The sequence below is a fragment of the Pituophis catenifer genome, unplaced genomic scaffold (genome assembly GCF_029215685.1).
Source record: "Pituophis catenifer annectens isolate HBS135680 unplaced genomic scaffold, rPitCat1.0.hap2 SCAF_2, whole genome shotgun sequence".
Taxonomy (NCBI): domain Eukaryota; kingdom Metazoa; phylum Chordata; class Lepidosauria; order Squamata; family Colubridae; genus Pituophis; species Pituophis catenifer.
The window spans coordinates 170079856-170099660 of NW_027256882.1; the positions used below are offsets into that span (position 1 = coordinate 170079856).

At 39.5% G+C, this 19805-nt stretch overlaps 1 protein-coding gene across 1 annotated transcript in view; it reads left to right on the plus strand.

Annotated features, from left to right (window-relative positions):
• The window catches only part of COL5A3 (collagen type V alpha 3 chain), a 133413-nt gene extending 119616 nt beyond the window's left edge, over positions 1 to 13797 (plus strand). Inside the window, exons 55-67 of the mRNA XM_070935015.1 lie at positions 3200 to 3253; positions 3868 to 3975; positions 6493 to 6546; positions 8090 to 8143; positions 8956 to 9063; positions 9140 to 9193; positions 9474 to 9509; positions 10259 to 10312; positions 10892 to 11150; positions 11359 to 11471; positions 11621 to 11689; positions 12877 to 13113; positions 13651 to 13797. Coding sequence (XP_070791116.1) covers positions 3200 to 3253; positions 3868 to 3975; positions 6493 to 6546; positions 8090 to 8143; positions 8956 to 9063; positions 9140 to 9193; positions 9474 to 9509; positions 10259 to 10312; positions 10892 to 11150; positions 11359 to 11471; positions 11621 to 11689; positions 12877 to 13113; positions 13651 to 13797 — 1347 coding nt within the window. The remainder of the gene's footprint in view (positions 1 to 3199; positions 3254 to 3867; positions 3976 to 6492; positions 6547 to 8089; positions 8144 to 8955; positions 9064 to 9139; positions 9194 to 9473; positions 9510 to 10258; positions 10313 to 10891; positions 11151 to 11358; positions 11472 to 11620; positions 11690 to 12876; positions 13114 to 13650) is intronic.
• The last annotated feature ends 6008 nt before the right edge of the window (positions 13798 to 19805 follow it).

The following is a 19805-nucleotide window of genomic DNA, read 5'->3' on the forward strand; positions in this document are numbered from 1 at the left end:
TCCCATGTGACCCCCCCTCCTGCGCGAGCTGCACTGGCTCCCGGTGGTCTTCCGGGTGCGCTTCAAGGTTTTGGTTACCACCTTTAGAGCGCTCCATGGCTTAGGACCGGGGTATCTACGAGACCGCCTTCTGCCACCAGTAGCCTCTCACCGACCAGTACGCTCCCATAGAGAGGGGCTTCTTCAGGTGCCATCAGTCATACAGTGTCGACTGGCGGCCCCCAGGGGAAGAGCCTTCTCTGTGGGGGCACCCGCCATCTGGAATGAGCTCCCCCCAGAGATACGGAGGATCCCGGATCTGCGCGCCCTCCGCCGTGCCCTCAAAACATTCCTAATCCAGCAGGCCGGCCTGGCCTAACCTCTCTTTTAAACTGTTTTTAAATTTTTTAAATTTTAAATTTGTCTTGTAAATGGGGGTGTTTTAAATTTTGTTCTCTGGGCCAATTTATTTAATTGTATTTTAATGGGTTTTTTTAACATTTGTATTATATGTATTTTATCTTTTGACTGTTCACCGCCCTGAGTCCTTTGGGAGTAGGGCGGTATACAAATTCAATAAATTATTATTATTATTATTATTATTATTATTATTATTATTATTATTATTATCATCATCATCATCATCATTATTATCATCATTATTATCTTCATTCATTCATTCATTCATTCATTCATTCATTCATTCATTCTGCCCATCTCCCCTCCAAGGTGACTCTAGGTGTTTTACAGGTTATAAAACAAGTGAAAAACAGTTAAAAGATTAAAACAACACAAAGTTAAAATATTATTAAGAACTAAATATACTGAAACCAAACTAAGATAGTTAAAAGCCAGACAGGACAGGGATAAGGTCTTTTTACCCCATCAGCCACTTCTAGCAGTGAGCACCCCTCTTGGGGCCCAGGCAGCTGGCAAAACCAGAGGAGGCATTTCTCACCTCCAGTGAAAGGTATAGACATAGCATAAACAATGCTAATCAATTAAAATTCTTTACAACCTTAGAAACAGGATTTAAAGGGACAGGTCCTGCCACAGAGACTCAAAACATAAAACAGACAATAATACCCACAGATCAGAACACAGAATCAGAAGCAACTCAAAGCAGAGGACTGAGCAGCCCTCAAAAATCTAAAGAAGGATCAAACCATCACCATCAGCAGACAAATATTGAACTACAGCTACCATGGATAGCACACAGTATATTCAAAAACCCAAAGCCATGGAAGACAAAGAAATCTACATTCCAGAAAGCACCAACCCAATGGAGAAACTAGATGACCCGGTCAAGAGAACCCTTAATGACATAACCAAAAGAAAAAAAAAAGAATTCACAAAAGAAGAACAGTGATGGATGAAAAACAGTAGACCCATCCCTCCCATGCTTCTATAGATGTTCCAAAATACACAAGCCCGACACATCTTTTCATCCAGTTGTATCATTATCAGGGACCCCAACATGCAACATAGCTAAAGAACAAAAAAGCTCAGACATCTCACAGGGGGGAGTGAATACCCTATCAACTTCCCACTACGGTACCTCCCAAAAAATCAAAGGCCTAAAAAATAGAAGAAAATGAAAGTATGGTTTCATTTGATGTCACAGCACTTTTTATATCCCTAAATCCGAAGGTAGTGAAAAAATTGATGTACTACACAACACACTCGACCTAACCAAATACACTAAGATTGAAATACCCATATTCATGCACCCCATCAATCTCTACTTCACTGTCTACTTTCAATTTGATGACAAATAAACCAAAATAACAAGAGGAACACCCATGGAATCGCCCCTCTCATGATTCAAAGTAAAGGACTGCAAAGCATAACCCACAGTAACCAAACACAGGGAAATGCTATGTTTATACATTACTTGAAAGTCTTATTAACTACTTTCTTGATGGGCCATAAAGCAGCTAAAAGAAAATTGGGCATAGATTAAAGATGTGATATTTCTGGCACAAGAGCCCTCTTAGCCAAAACATAGTAATTTGATTTGTTTAAAAAAATATATGGGGAAGCATCCTTTCAAAAAAGCCTGCATCTGGATAATTATGCAATAAAGGAAAACATCAAGGTAATTTGCAAAAATAAAACAAAATGAAGTTCTTGGGGAATTTATATTGAAAACCCACTTTATGAGAAGCTATATACAAAGGCTCCTTATATTAAAAAAGTCATGAAAAAAATTCCACAATGTTTTTTTAAAGGATTTTTAAAAAAATCTGCCAGAATAAAATGATGTGCCCAAATATAACCCTATGATGCAGCCAGTAAAACAGAATGGATGCTTCCATGAAAATTCTGTTTGATCAACTTCCCTCCCAGCCCCTCTCCCTCTTCCATAAATGGAATATATTTCTTGTAAACAAGCTGAACCAATATTAAAATGCATCTATGGCCCCTTAAAGGAAATCATGCATTTGCAATTTCACACCAGAAACTCACCTGAAAATAAATGTTATCTTCTCTCCTTTGGCAGAAATTCCAGAATGAGGGACATGCTCTCCGATTTAACTTCTTCTGATACTGGTCCTTCTGATAAAAAACATTGACTCTGTGCAGGCTGGTTTTATAATTTTAGGTTAGTTTTATTTAGATTCCAGAATATGGCATATAATTTGTAATTACATATATGCCATGTTAGATGAAATTGAAAATATGTAATTTTCCTTTCCTGGTCCTGATATAAAATAAAGATTGTATTTCTGAGCTGTTTAAATGAAAAGAATCCTTCAAAAAAAGGCATACTGATGGCCTGCTTACAAAGAAGGTTGAGGTTGACTTGGAAAATCATAATTTTTTTATTGGCTTTGCTTAAAATTAAGCAAATGTATATGAATTCTCAACTTATCTTTAATTGTCTGAATAATATTCATAACAATCCATGTGTACTTTTTAGATATATTTTATTTCTGTCTTGTGAATTATTTATGTATATATTTCCACTCCTTGGGGATGGCTCCTCTCTAATATGCTGTCCATTTTATTATGTGTGATTTGCCTGATTTTTTTCAAACTGATAACAAGTTTTTTAATTTTTGTATAAGCTTATGGTTAGAACAAAATTTTACATGTTTGTTTAGTAAAATTGAGAGTATAAATAGAACTAAGTGTTCTCTAGAGGAAGGGCAGAAATGTTAAACCACAAGATCTTAATCCAAATGATTTATGCAGGGACTTCATTTTTCTGTTCCAGGGACCTTTTGGGCCAGCTGGACGTGAAGGTCGACAGGGTGAGAAAGGGACCAAGGTGATAGAAACCAAACTAATTTTATTCTGGTATCCAATAATGGAATGCTAGTTTCTCTTTTGTTTTGTTTGTTTTTCTTCCACCTATTCCACTATCAGAGTTCCCTGCAAGGTTGTATTGAGGCGAGGCAAATATCTCAGACAGAAGATTCTGAAATGTAGCAATGGCTTCTCTGTGTTGGAAGACACATATCTTGTTTCTCAACCTTAGCAACTTTAAGATGCGTGGACTTTGTCAACTCCCAAATCTGGAAGTTGAAGTCCATACATCTTAAAATTGCTAAAACTGAGAAACACCATATTACAGCCTCTTGCCCCAAAGTATATTGGAGGAAGTAACATTCAACTGTCAATCTAATTAATTTCTGTACATATATATGCATAGGAAAAAGGCTTCTTGTTCTTGAAAGCAAAACATACTATACAAGACATCATTCTACAATAGCCACCTCTATCCTTCATCTCAAAAAGCAAAGTGAATCAAATTAACTTAGTATTCTTTAAAGCCATCTGCTCCTTGAAAATAGTGTATAATCTTGGACAATCTTGAAATAATTAAATATTTCTATGATAAATGGATGTTTTTCCCCTCTCTCTTTCCCTCTTTGCCCGTAGGGTGAATCTGGTATAGAAGGTCCCTCAGGGAAAATGGGACCTGTGGGCCCACAAGGACCTCCAGGCCAACCTGGTTCAGAAGGTCTGCGTGGAATTCCTGGTGCAGCAGTAAGTATCTTCAGTTCTTGGCAAACAGATGACAGAGAATAGGCTGCAAATTAATGGAATATCATGTTTCATGGAGAAAAATGCAAACATTAGCAATAAAGTTCCAAGGCAGAAAATCAAGTTTCTTTATAATGTGAAAAGAGTTTGAGGAGAAGGTGAGTCTCTGTTCTTCAGTCTAAAAATAGACGACCAGAAGCAATGAACTTTGAACTATTAGCAGGTGGATTTAGTTGAAAAATTAGAAAATGTCTTTCTAATGCTAGAAGACTTGGGCAAGGAATAATAAGGTTGGAAAGGTGGTGGAAAAATATTCTATTCTTTGGAACAAACTCCGGTTTAAGGAATAAATGGACTAACTCCAGGGTCATTTATTAGATCCCTTTCAAATGAGTGACTATAGTTCAAAAGAGCTTTTGGTGCATCAGAAGGGAGGCACACAGCATTTTAAAGTTGTTCACATTGTCAGCTGAGGGAAATGAAGCGGTGAAGACATCAAAGAAAGCTCCAGCTGAGCATGGAGTTCCCTTAGATGCACGCATACTGTTCCTTTAGTTTATAGGCCATTTATTTTATATGGCTTAGTGAGTAATGATTGAAGAATTTCCTCTTAGCAAATTCTGATCCAGCTTTACAGTACATCATGATCTGCACCTCTTAGTTAAGAAAACTTTAATTTATTAATTGTTCACTTCTTTGTTTATTTTAAAAGAAAAGAGAGGAAAAAGACAAAAATTATAAAGTATAGATGGTACATGGAAAAGTTTGCAGAGTAACATAAAGATAAAATTAAAAGACACCAACTATTCAACTGGAAGAAACATCTTACTTTTATCTTGATATATTAACTTGGATTAAAACAAATATGAAGATAGTCTTGTGACCCTTTTACCATTCTAGTACTTTCATAACTTGTATTTAACTATTATTGAAATCAAAATTTAAATTAGATAAGAAACCTATATTATAAAAATAATGAAAAGTGTTTAGAATCTGTATTTTAAGAGAACCCAAAACTCAGGTGTAATGGCAGGGCACGTACAGAGTTTCTAAGTTAAACTGAAACTAACATCTGACTTTTTTTTTCAAATATAATGTACTTTAGACTATGTTACATTGTCCCAGAATATAAACTCTCATTTTTAAAGGAATTGAGTGTGATTTCGAGTAAAAAGTATAAAGTATTCCTGTGACAAATATATATATAAAACCAGCTAAGTAATTGGTAGAAAAGGAAAGTTAGCATTCGGGACATGTTTCATCTTCCAGCTGAGTTGAGCTTTATGACATTTCCACCAAATATATGTCTCTTAAATTCTATACTTCCTCAATGCCTCGTGCTATTATCAGATTTTTTTAAAAAAATGAAAAGGAGTATATTAAGAGAAAACAAATGTTTCAAGAGCATGTTTCTAAACATTTGTAGGGGAATGTTCACAGCTGTAAAAAATTTCACATGTTGATTTCTGTTCTAATAAATCCAGAAGTAACAAGAACTAGAACAGGATTGGAAAAAATCCTGGATTTAATGATTTTATGTGAACCTGGTAGTTATGCTTTGCCTAAGCCATTTTTTAAAACCAATTCTCAGTTTGGATCAGAATTATGCAGCAAAACTTCTACTGGACAGTTCAGAATTGTCACTTGATGGAGTTCATAGGGAGAAGGAAAGGAACAGCTATTTTGCAAGGAATTCTTTCTTTGTTTCTCTCCCCTTCCCCAATAAGGGCAGGGGAAAATAGCTCTCCAACTTAATATATTTTGAGAGATTAACTGAACACATAATGGTAAGTGACCACGTAATATTGCACAGACAGCTTATTATTTGTCAAAAGAATAATTCAAGGTGATTGAAAACTTATTCTTTCTCCACATATACCTTGCCACGTAAATTTGCTTTTACTCCACATATATCCATAGCTTTGTTGAGATTTTTTTTTAAAAAAACGAAGAACACATAAAAAGTATCTCTAAAGGATAATTTCTTTTTAAGATTCATTATTGTAAAAGTGAATACAGAAGTTTAATACGCAAGGCAGTCAAGTTTTCTTTTGATAAGATCTTTCAAGACAACTGGTGCAGTTCCCTTACTGATTTGTTGTTGTGTGGCCTCAAAGCTTCTTTTATCAATTCCATTAATCCTAATATACTTTTGCACATGCTGCTCTCCTCTTGGAACTGCTGGAGAGGCAGGTGGAATGAAGCTGTTTGGCTTTTAGAGGTAGGGCAAATGACTTTGAGTTTGGGCAGACTCAGGGAGATAATGAAGGATGGGAGGGCTGTGTGTTATGATCCATGGGGTTGTGAAGAGTCATGACTTAGCAACTAAAACAACAACTAAAATTATTTTGGCAAGCCACTTCAAGGTTACCTCCTCAAAGCTTTGCATGGGTACAGATCAAAGACTTTTTCATGGAGAGGGGATGATGTAGAGAATGGGAGACTTTGCCAAGATGTACTTTTTAGTTCCAAAAGTCTTTTAATTCTTGTAGCTAATGTTGCAAGTTCTTTCTTCTCTAGGGTGAACCTGGTCTGCTGGGAGCTCCAGGACAGGCAGGGCCCCCAGGTCCCATGGTAAGCAAAAAGAAATGGTCTCTGCACAACAGCTGGTCTTGTCCTGAGATTGTCAGATAACAATGCTGAGACCCTTTCACAATCACTTTTACCTTTCCCCTCTACTTAGTGTTGGCCTTACATGGGTATTTATTGTTGGGGGCAATGTTAGGAGGACCTTCTAACAACAAAAAAACAAAAGAGTCCAGCAGTGAAATGAAGTAGGCTTTCCGAATTATTTTTCAAAGAAAAGTGAGGGAAGCAGCTGCTTATTCTGATTCATTGAGCAGTTATTATATCAAAATTCATGGTTGATTAAGGCTCAATTCCCAGAGGGAAGTACTAGTTATGATTTTAATGAATTAGCCAAGATTAAATTATAAATTGATGCCACGCCAAAGAATAGATGAACCTATATGAAGGAAACAGTCGTCATAATAGGGGAGGACAGATGAGTAACAGTCCTACTGGATTGTGGCTTGCTATTGACTCCAGCTCTAAATGACCATTTATTGCAAGAGTTCTCAATTCCTGTTGGCCCAAAGACCATATTCAGCTTTACACAGTATATTACACAGCAATGCACCCAAAGTGGATGAGACCATCTGGAGCGGGGAAGACTGGAATGAATGTCTAAGCCATGGGTGTCAAACTCCCCACGTCACGTCTTCACATGACATATCATGACGTTTTTTCCCTTCACGGAGCTGGGGTGGGTGTGGCCTGTGCATGACACATCTGGCTTGCAGGCCGCCAGTTTGACAACCCTGTTCTAAGCCTCTGCAAAGAATAATGTAGCCCTTTAAACTTTCGCAAACTTCAAAACCAAGACCCAAATGCTGAAAATGTTGAGTTTACCTACTCTGGAGGTATACTGGTTGATCATGCTGGTAAGACCACACTTGGTCATCACAATATAAAAAACACGTTGAGACTCTAGAAAGAGTGCAGAGAAGAGCAACAAAGATGATTAGGAGACTGAAGGCTAAAACATGAACAGTTGCAGGAATTGTGCATGCCTAGTTTAATTAAAATAAGGATTAGAGGTGACACAATAGCAGTGTTCCAATATCTAAGGGGCTGCCAGAAAGAAGAGGGGGTCAATTTATTTTCCAAAGCACCTGAAGGCAGGATAAGAAGCAATGGATGAAAACTAATCAAGGAGAACTAACGAGAAATTTAGCAATAGCACTTAGATTTATACACCGCTTCATAGTGCTTTTACATCCCTCTAAGCAGTTTACAGAGTCAGCATATTGCCCCCAACAATCTGGCCCTCATTTTACCCACCTCGGAAGGATAGAAGGCTGAGTCAACCTTCCTGACAATTAGAACAATTAATCAATGGAATGACTCCAGAAGTTGTGGGGCTCCAACATTGGCGGTTTTAAAGACGAGATTGGACAACCATTTGTTTGAAATGATATAGGGTTTCCTGCCTGAGCAGAGGGCTGGACTAGAAGACCCCCAAGGTCCCTTCCAATTTTGTTATTCTGTTATCATGAGGCTTCCAGGCAGTGCTTCTTGAACTCCATTCTTAATGCAGCTATTCTCCTCTTCATAGGGTCCTACAGGGCTCCCTGGTCTCAAAGGTGATCCTGGCTACAAGGGAGAGAAGGTAAACATAAATAGACTATTCTTGCCTGGGTAGAAAATGAAAGATATTACAATCTTCAATTGAATCATCTCTTGTCCTAGAAATGCTTCTTCTTTCTGCAGCTACCTTGTTAAATCGTGAACCTTTCTTTTCAACTGTTGTAACTGTTAGAGGGGGTCTTGCATAATTTATGACCCAGGAAGCTGATGAGCCTTCGATAGTAGCTCAACAAGAATTTTATATTTGCCTCCCTGCCCAGAACTGCTATAATTCAGCTAGGTTAAAGAGGAGATTGTTAGCACATCTGGAGGTATTCAGTGCTACATGTACTTGAGGGGAGCTCACAACTATTAAATGGGATTGCTTTAGGTTGTTGTTAACTCATAAAAGACCCACAGAACAATGCACTATTGTGTATAGATTTTAGCTCAAGTTATTATTATTCTTTTAAAAAATGAATCGATGTTGAATAGATCATAAGAAAAGAGAACAAGACAGTTTCAAGCAGCAATAGATGAGTATGAGCTCCTTACTAAATGACCATGCAGTCCTTGCAGGACTGCTGGAACCACTGTCACTAACTGGTATGGTCACGTGATGTTTTGTTTAATGGCTACTTTGCTTAGCAATGGAAATTCCAATTCCAATTAGGGTTGTGACGGGATTTGTAGAGGTCAGTTTTAGCCACAAACAACCTAAACTCCTCTTGTTCAACAGTATTGTTCAAAAAAAGGTAAGGCAGTTGATAGAAACCCAACTAGGTTTCCACCTAGGTCAACTGAGACATTAGCAATTGCGCATTAGGCCACAATTTATGCCCTTTTTCCTTCTAGGGTCATGCAGGACTCATTGGGTTGATTGGCCCTCCAGGTGAGATGGGTGAAAAAGGTGACCAAGGGCTGCCAGGGAACCAGGGGACACCAGGCACTAAAGGCGACCCTGTGAGTAGATGGAGGCTGGTTGAGATGGGACTTCTCAGTCAGGCACACAATACTGATACTTTTTCCTCCTCCTAAGGGCAATATAGGACCTCATGGTCCACCTGGCCCACCTGGATCTCCTGGCCTCTCAGTAAGTATTTCATGCAAGATTCTAAGTAGCTTCCAAAATAATTCCTCAAAAGCTCCCACTCGGTAATGCCCAGGATATGGGCTTGCTGATATGAGAACTTCTCTGGAACTCAGCAATTTTGTCTCCCTCTTCCACACCTTAGTTATTTTTCCTTTTATATAGCTGTGCCTCTCTCATCTGTTCTTCCCCAGTTATCTAAAAACATTTATTCTTGCAGTATTTCATCACTATCACTATTTTGAGCTCCTTTCGCCTGTTGACCCTTTCTGTCTTTCCGTAGGGCCCTCTGGGACAAAAAGGCAACAAAGGGTCTTTGGTAAGTCCCAACCAATACTGCAGGGCTCATGAAGAGGAAGAGATTAAACCAGAGTTGTCTGCATACAAGTGGTTATTCTTAGGGCTTTAATTTTGAAAGTCTGTATCAAAGGAACTTAAATTCTGGGTCAATGAAAGGTAATAGCTGTAATCCAGAGGGTAACCAATGTACCACAAATTGTACATTTGGTTGATATATAATGTATTATTATTATTATTATTATTATTATTATTATTATTATTATCATCATCATCATCATCATCATCATCATCATCGGGAGAGATGTGTACTTAAGGGAGGCTCTGAATCAGGGGTGAAATGCTCCCGGTTCGGACTGGATCGGGTGATCCGGTAGCGATTGTGGCAGGTGGTTTGGAGAACCAGTAGCGATGGCGGTGCAAGGCTCTGCCCACCCGCCCGGGTGTCGTTACTTTCTGGTTTTAACCAGGAAGTAATGTGTTTTTTATCCTCTGCACATGCATAGAAGGTTTTGCGCATGTGCAGAGGGACTGCACGCACAAGTGACACGCACGAGCAGCACATGCACTTCCGAACCGGTAAGGAAGGTAAATAGATTTCATCCCTGCTCTGAATAGTGCTTATGATGCTTAGCTCCTAACACCAGCTACTCAAACAGAGTTGGACTCTGCAGATATTGATAAACTGCTACTCCCAGAATCTCCAGATATGAGCAGTGGTAAAAAGATGTATGTCCATTGGTACCAAGTTATTGATCCATCTTCCTGCAGGGACCTGTTGGGCCAAAGGGTGATCCAGGACCACAAGGGACACCAGGACCACCAGTAAGTGAATGGTTTACTACAGTGTCTACACAAAATTCACCTATGTTTTATATAGCTTTCTCTAGGATACGGTATATCTGTTGTATCGGTATGCATTTTTCTAGCCATCTTCTCCCATTGCATGCATGTTTACTACATTTTCTCTTAATAATACATGTTATGGTTATAAAGATATACAGAAATTCCCACATTGGGAGAGATAGATATTAAAATGCATACAACTTTGTGTAAATTTCTAGCAATGTAAATACTGCATGAATCCACATTTTTACACATTACAAAATTCAAAAAAATGTTAAAAATGAAGGGTTTGCTTTGAGTTTTAGCAACATAAATTTAAAAGGTCTCCTTTCATTTATGTCTGATTCCTGAGATTTTCTGGACATGTACATAACAGTTCAGAAGCGGTTTATGATTCCTTTCTTCCATTTTTTTAGTTTTAAACATTTTCTGCCTGGCTGAAGCCTTGGAATTCTCTGGTGACCCCCCACCCAAGATACTTAATCAGGTCTAACTTTATGTCATGTGTGTACACTAAATTTTGCGCCTTCTTTCTGTTTTTCGTTTTCCTGCTTCTAGGGCCGCCCTGCTGAATTGCATTATCCAATGCCCATGGAAAGTGGGCGCACAAGCCGCCAAGACTGGGAGATTGAAGAACAGGGGGATGCTCCGGGGGAAGGGGATATTGATCCTGATGCTGATGGACTGGCAGAAGTCTTGGCAGCCCTGAGCTCTCTACGTGATGAGGTGGAGCAAATGCGATGCCCACTGGGCACTCTGGATAGTCCAGCCAGGGTCTGCAAGGAGCTTCAGTTTTGTCATGCTCATCTCAAAGATGGTGAGTTTGAAGTTGAAACTCCAAACAGTAGGTTCAGAATAGAATGTGCCATCTACCCTAATTCTGAGAACCAAAGGGATTTGCGTGTTGCATTTGGTAACTGGGGAAGAGGGAAAGTCTCAAAATTCGCAACTTTCTGATTGTGAGAAGCTTACTTCCTCATGGTTTCCCTAACCCTTTCTGCACTGATCCACATACTATTCTTTAGGTGAATACTGGATTGATCCAAACCAGGGATGCAGCCGAGATGCCTTCAAAGTTTACTGTAATTTCACAGCTGGTGGAGAAACCTGCTTATTCCCTGACAAGAAATTTGAGGCTGTAAGTAGCTCACTTGACCCCTAAAAAGGTGATCAGGAAAAAGATCAGATGCTATGTAAATTGCCCTAGTACCTCAAACAGGCTACTTGGCTCAGGAACCTGAATTTAAAACCCTAAGATGAGCAACAATATGAAATTTATGCCTTTAGGTACGACTTGCCGCTTGGAACAAGGAGCAACCAGGAAGTTGGTTCAGCACTTTCAAAAGAGGCAAAAAGGTAACCTTTTCCATTCTGTCAAGCTTGCTTTTATATCTAGAGGCAATCTGGAAAGGGAATACAGTACTATTTCCCATTTTCTGTTAATCAAAGTCCTGGCCAATGCAAATCCATATGCAAAACCAAGCCATCTTTCTTCGGATATGATTTATAACTGATTGACTAACAGAATAACAGAGTTGGAAGGGACCTTGGAGGTCTTCTAGTCCAACCCCACTGCTCAAGCAGGAAACCAATGGTGAAATCCAATTTTTTTACTACTGGTTCTGTGGGCGTGGCTTGGTGGGCGTGAGTTGGTGGGTGTGGCAGGGGAAGGATACTGCAAAATCTCCATTCCCACTGCACTCCAGGGGAAGGATACTGCAAAATCCCCATTCCTTTCCCACTCCTGGGGAAAGGATATTGCAAAATCTCCATTCCCACCCCACTCTGGGACCAGCCATAGGTGGCATTTGCCGGTTCTCTGAACTACGCAAAATTTCCGCTACTGGTTCTCCAGAACCTGTCAGAACCTGCTGGATTTCACCCCTGCAGGAAACCCTATATCATTTCAAGAAAATGGTTGTCCAAACTCTTCTATCAGAAAATTTCTCCTTAGTTCTAGGTTGCTTTTCTCCTTGATCAGTTTCCATCTGTTGCTTCTTGTCCTGCCTTCAGGTACTTTGTTTGTGGCAGCCCCTCTAATACTGGAACACTGCTGTCATGTCACCCCAGACCTTATTTTCATTAAACTAGACATACCCAGTTCCTGCAACCATTCTTCATATGTTTTAGCCCTCAGTCCCCTAATTAACTTTGTTGCTCTTCTCTGCAGTCTTTCTACAGTCTGAAATTTTTTTTTAATATTGTGATGCCCAAAACTGGATATAATATTCCAAGTGTGGCCTTACCAAGGCATTATAAAGTGGTATTAACACTTCACGTGATCTTGATTCTATCCCTCTGTTAATGCAGCCTAGGACTGTGTTGGCTCTTTTGGCAGCTGCCAGGTTCAGACAATGTACCCAAACCGTTGTTTATGAAGTATAATTGCTGGATTCCAAGCCAAATGGATCATAAAAGGCTTAGTGTGTAGTGTAATTATAGCCACTCTGTGCTTTTATTTGTGAGGAGGTTGCAGTGTAGACTGGAAGGAACGTAGTGGTTTTCTGTTAACCCACCATTTCTCTTCTCCTTCTCCTTCCCAGTTCTCCTATGTGGATGCAGATGGCAACCCTGTGCTGGTCACTCAACTCACATTCTTACGTCTGCTGAGTGCTGTTGCCCGGCAGAACTTCACCCTCCTCTGCCAAAATATGGCTGCTTGGTATGAAGCTGACACCAGCAGCCACATGAAGGCTCTGCATTTTCGGGCTTTCAATGATGTGGAGTTGATGCACAACAGCACAGAAACTCCCATCCATGCCTTGTATGATGGCTGCCAGGTGAGAGAGCATTCTTCTAACTTTTGTATCTCTTGACCATTTCAGTATTGCTTGATCTTCATCCCCACAACATGAAATGACTCTGTGAATTGCAGACCACAGTGATTACACCTGGATCTTAAAGTGAAAGTGACCTGTGAGATCACCATCACAGGATGGAACTTTGAGTATTCCAAAATTATCATGAAAGAAAATCATCTACTCTAAAAACTCTTTGAATGACTTCTTCTCTTTCATTCATCTTTCTTTTCAGCATTTTCCAACTCTCATATGAGCCATAATAGGGGAGACATGTTAAAAGACCAGAATAAAATATTCCTCTCTATTTCACTTTGAGAAAAATATCTATACTTTTCTGAATTTAGAGCCATTGCCTCCTTGGTCCATGCTTGCCAAATTAAGGGATGTTATGCTTTCTCAACCATGTTTGATCTACTGTTTTGCTGAAACCTCTGATGAAACATTGGCAAACCCTGATGCACCCATTATTTCACATCTTCAAGATTTTGCTTTTGAAGTTATCTCCTCTACTTTCAGGTACGCAAAGGTCAGGAGCGGACAGTTCTACAAGTGGTGACGCGACATGTGGAGCATCTACCATTGGTTGATGTGGCTGTTCAGGATTTTGGAGATACCAATCAAAAGTTTGGCTTTGAGCTCGGCCCAGTCTGCTTCAGTGGCTGAGCCCTCCAAAGATGGAGACTCCCTCTAGACCACGTTGGACCACCTCTAGAAAAGAGAGAACTAAAAGCCCTTTCTCTCTGCACTGGTGGGTGGGGGGGGGGTGGAGGGGTGGAGGAATAGAGTCAGCCTTGCAAAGACCTGCCGTTGTATTTAACCTGATGACAGCCTCCTATTTATGCGGCCAAGGTCCCTCAGGGTGTGACTCTTGGGGAGTTGCACAGGGTTCAGACTGAGCCAGGACCCTCTCTTGTTGCAGCTCCATTATTGGTGCTATTATGCCGTCTTAGTGAAGCACTGGACTGACTGGTCAATCTTGGCCACCTGTAGCGATGGAGCTAATGGAGACTACATGCTCCATAGTTGAACTTCACTGCAAAAAAGACACGGGGATGTCAAGATTATGCCTGAAGCATGTTGGGAACTAGAAATTCAGGACCAATCCACTGGCACAGCCAATCCACAGTATGCTGAGGCATGGGCAATGGGAAAGGATGGAGAAGTAGAGCAATAGTTTTGGGAGTAACAGACAACCACAGAAAAACAAGATACTGTACTGATACAAGATTTAAGGAAAAAGCATAGGATATCCATATTTTTATGTATTGTATTGAATTCAACTCAATTGATAAGTGTTTTGGCATGACAATGGAATGCAATTTGGGGTAGTCTGTATAGGACTTTTCCATCTCTTCCTTCCAATTACCATGGAGATTAATTGGCATATACTTCTCTACAACAACCAAAAACTATCCACATACTATGCTTAGAGTCTGCATCCTCTTGGGAAAAATAATCACTATCTTCTTTTTGTATCTTAAGATCAAATGGTGCTTGTGTAGCAAGACATACAAAGTCTTACTCTTAGAATGCTGAGCATGTCTCCCATTCTTTATATTTACTACAATAACTTCACCATAACCCTGTAAACCCACCATCATTTTCATGTTGAAAAGTGTAACCACAAGCCATACTCACTTGTCTCTCATCATCTTATCTATCATACTATTCATGCTCAGCAGATTCCTATAAGGCATTCTTCCCCAACTTAGCAACCACCATTAGTTTTGGGAGGGAAAACTTGACTGGAAATTTTGAGAGCTGTAGACTGAACACAACTATAGGGCACTAGGTTGGGGAAGACTGTTGTAAAGTATGGCTAGTGATTCTGACATGTTTTCTCCTTATGGAGGAAAGAAAGTACAGTAAAGCTTGATTCTCTGCTAGCAAGACACTTAACAGAGTCCTTGAAGCCCAACAGCCTATTCAGAGATGGAGCTTGTACCTTGTGTTTTGCCTTCTGCACTGTGCCATGTTCAGTTATCTCTGAATTTTCCTCACATTCTGGTGCTAAGTGCCCCTATTTTTATGCTTCCATGTATCTCAGGCTGTGGCACAAACTGGGTATGTATGTGTCCACACATGTATGATGGTTACTGTATTCACCTAACAACCCTCATTAAACCACAAAACGTGACTGCCCACCATTTCTGTATCAGCTGGATTGGAAAGACTCCCTAACCCAGGATTTTAGGGCCAGTGTCTGATAGGAGAACTGCTGGGTTGGGTTTCAGCTGTTCTGAATTTGTAGTTGCATACCAAATGTCATATGTGCAGGATAGGCTTCCTCTTTGTTCTTTTGAGTGATAATCAGAATTCTGCCTGATTGTTAGACAACCAGTATTTTTCCTCCTGAAGCAGAGGTAGCCTTAAGCAGAGTGAAGCCTAACTGTGGGAAGACATCAACTTGATAGTTATTGCATTTTCACTGTTGAGACCGAAGAGAACCACATGTGAATTTTTCTATCAATAATCCCTTGCGTATTTGAAAGAAAAGGGACATGTTTTGTTATTTTGCTTCAGTGAGGAGAATATCTCTGGAACTTTCTGGAACTGGGACTTTCACTCCCAGCCTGTGCTACTCACCGACAGCATCACTCTTGGCATCAGACAGATTTAATTATGTGTTAAGAACTGTGTTTCAGGGACCAGTGCTGAGCTGAAATGTGAAAGAATATATTTAAGGAATATTATCACACCCACAAATGTGTCCATGAACCATTGGTTCATTTACAATGTTTATATGAGAAGATCATGGTGTTTATACCAACTGTGCTCTTATTCCTGTCTAAAACTAAAAGGTCTTGGCATGAAATAGTAGTACATATTTGTGGGTGTGACAATCAGTAGATATTAGGAACTACTTGGCACAAAAAGGTTGTATACTATTTTTCCTCTCCAATCAATGGGAGTTTGAACATTCCTCTGTGATCTCAACACAACCCTATTGTGCTATGTAGACGGAACTGTGACATCATATTAAGTTTTCTGATTGGCTAGGATTGCAGGGTTTTATTTTAAAGTCATGTTCAAGAAAGAATGATATACTTCCATCAGAGCCTGTGTCATATAGTGACTTTAATAAAGGTTCAGGATGTGTGTATGGGAAGATTTCCTTTTTCCTACATTAACTTTCAGAGAAAAATGAAAGAGTGTTTTTATAGATCGATATTATCTTTAGCAGCAAATGGGCTGCTAAATAGAGCAAATGGACTCTTAAATTCAAATATTATCTGTCTCATCCCATACTTCTTTGAGCTGTTCATTTTATTCATTCTGGGACTTAATTATCAGGGATTTGGTAGAGACCATTTCCTAATTAATACAGGAGCCTGACCTTACACAGTAATATTTTAAAAGGGAGTGCGTGGAGAAAGAGAAGAGGACAGTTCCTCTGATCATCAGCAGAGTACCAGTCCTTCTTTTCAAAGTAACAACACATCCCACTTGCATGATGAGTTATACCAAACAACATTTTCATACACACAGCCTTCAAAGAAAATGTAATTTTGAATACAAAGACTTTAGAGCAAGGACAACAGCTAATGTTTAAATGCATAGACAGTGTCTAGCCACGTTTTGGTCAAAACAGCTTTATAAAATGGGGGCCATAATTAATGCAATTCAAAACTAGTAACAACAGCATTTGCAAATTAGCTCTTGTAATCTTATTTTATCATGATATATCCACTTGTGAGAAATGGTTAAGTAAAAAGGAAACAGAAGGAAAAGGAGATTAATGAAACCTATATATTTACTGTATTTATATATGTGTATGTGTAATCACACAGATATACAGTATATATTTATACCCACTGCAATTAAACAAACTCTAGTTAAATATTCAAGTTAAAACATTCAAGCTAGCCAAGCAGTTTTCCAGCTGCAAATATTCCCACAGACCTCATAGTTAATTCTCATGGGAAGGAAGTAGCGCTCCAGTAACATTATTGCTTCCCCCCCCCCCCTTAACTCTCAAATGTCTTCAATGAAAATAAAGGTTACTCATTCCCAACTTAGCTCTACTAATGTGTGGCTATGGAAAGAATAAAGTGCCCCTTTTAAAAGAGAATTTATTAGGAGCAGCCCCCTCCCCAAAATCAGAAAAGATAAAGCATTATCTTTAATTTCCCAGAATTTTTCAACGGGGATAACTAGGTGGTGGGGTTGAGCAAGCTACCATATCTTCCCTGTCAGTTCTATCAAAGCAAAGTATTTGGGTTTTTGTGTAGATACTGCAGCCCTAGAAGAGAAGGGAAAATAGATTTGTTGGAAATAAGCCTTCAATAGACAAATAATCTTTTTTGTTTTGTAATTGCCCTCCCCAGTATGGTACCCCTATAGATTATAATGTAATCTATAATGTAATTAGTAATTAGTAATGTTATTAGTATGAAAGTAATTAATATAATATATATGTAATTAGATTATAATAAGGGACGCAGTGGCTTAGTGGGTAAGACGCTGAGCTTGTTGATTGAAAGGTCGGCAATTCAGCAATTCAAATCCCTAGTGCCGCGTAATGCGGTGAGCTCCCGTTACTTGTCCCAGCTTCTGCTAACCTAACAGTTTGAAAGCATGTAAAAAATGCAAGTAGAAAAATAGGGACCACCTTTGGTGGGCAGGTAACAGCGTTCAGTGCACATTTGGCATTTAGTCATGTGGCTAAATGCCCACAGAGACGTCTTCAGTCAGCTCTTCGGCTTTGAAATGGAGATGAGCACCACCCCTAGAGTTGGGAACGACTAGCACATATGTGCGAGGGGAACCTTTACCTTTATAATCTCTTATCACCCTTATTGAAGCTGTAAGTAGTGGGGTGGCGATGAAACAGATTTGAAGGCTTCCTTCAGTCTCTGTTATCTTAGAAATGCTCTTTTCTGACACCATAATGAAAATTGTCTGCTCCTCAACTTCCCTCTGCCTTTAGAATGGCAGTTGAAAGTGGCTTTGGGATGTGTGTAAGAAAAATAAAGGGGAAAAAATCAAGCGAACATGTCTAGGTTATGGAATATAGCCCTCACTATGTAAATAGCTTCCAGCTATAAGAAATACACATTCCTGTTCTAGAGCCATGTAATTTATGGCTCTAGAATAGGAGCACCAGAGCTCAGAGAATAGTTCACTCTAACTCATGATGGCTAGAGGTCTGTAGGTGACTTGGCATCACGCATCTGGAAGACAGGAATTGGGCCAGCTTCATTACATTTGACAGTTTTCAAATGGGTAATTTTCTGGTGTGAAGTTGGATTGGTTTCTGCAGACTATACAAGTTGTCACAAAGATGCAACTGAAGCCTCCTAGCAGTGATTCTCACATGAGCAGCAATATTGCCAATTCTTAAGTCATACCTACATCTCACATCATCTCTATTAGTTTTCTAACTCCCCAGAAAGTGACTACCCTCAATATTACCTATGCCTCCTGTGACTGAGCAGAGATTTGAACTGGAACTTTTCTGGACTGAAGCTGATCCTATACCACAATGATACTTACTGACCCCCACCCCAAATTTAGAAGGCTGTATTAGATCATTTATTTGGGGGGTGGAGAGTGCAGCAGCAATAACCTCTGTGTTCAAGAAAAAGTCCTTCAAAGTCATGTTTTGTAATGACTCTAAGCAGTGGCTCCTTAATTCCATCTCATTCAGATCAATTATTAACTCAAGAGAGCAATTGCTCATTATGTCTGTATGAGCAATTCACTGATCAACATACCTAAAGCAGCTGGTAAAAAAGGCCTTGGTGATCAGAAACTCGGGGTGCTAAATCTGCTTCTCCATACAGGAAAGAGTGATGTTGGATGCTGTTAAATGGTTTTAAGCATTTGATTGCTCTAAGCATGGATCACTCAGGTAATTCACAGGCACAAAAATGGCCCCAGACACATATTGAAGATGATTGAAGCCAGAGATTGCTTTTTCAAGAGATCTTTTCAAAAACTAGACTTTCTCATTCCTTAGAAACCTTGGCTTGCAGCAATACATGTAGTTTGAAGAAAGAGACACCTGACCTTAAACTGTGTGTGGGCATTTTAAATTGCACATGTCTGGTGTGATTAGACATACAGCAAACAAGGACATAAAAAAAGAAAGAAAAATCCTCACAGCTGGTTTTTTTTTTTTTTTTTGCTATGTGGAGCTGCCATTCTAAAACTTGCCTGATTCCTTTTTTCCTTCATCATCTGAAGGAGCTCAGGGAAGTGCATTCTTATAACAATTCTGCAAGAGATTGTTAAACTAGAAAGAAATTACTGAAGTGAGCACCCTGAATGGAGGAGAAATCAGAAGAAAATCTTTCGCCAGTCTGAATCTAACACTAAATCAGCCTTCACCAACCCAAGGTATTGCTATTCAATGCTCTCAGTTGATTGAACTGGAGCAGATATTACAAGGTTGAGACTTCATATTTGGAAGGGTCTGTGCTGTGGAACACCGAGCTGACTACTGTAGTATTTCATTGGTGAAAAACTATAACCTTCCAAATGTTGCAACTCCATCCTCATGCTGCTTAGAGAAAACAGAAATTGGGTCCCAGTGAATCTAACATCTGCTGAACCAGATTTATCCACCTGCAGCATTAAAAAAAAAAAACCTTGACCAGTCACAAGTATGCCCTGAAAAGGAGACAGCACAGTGCAATTACAATTTCATCAGCCAGCTTTATGGCATC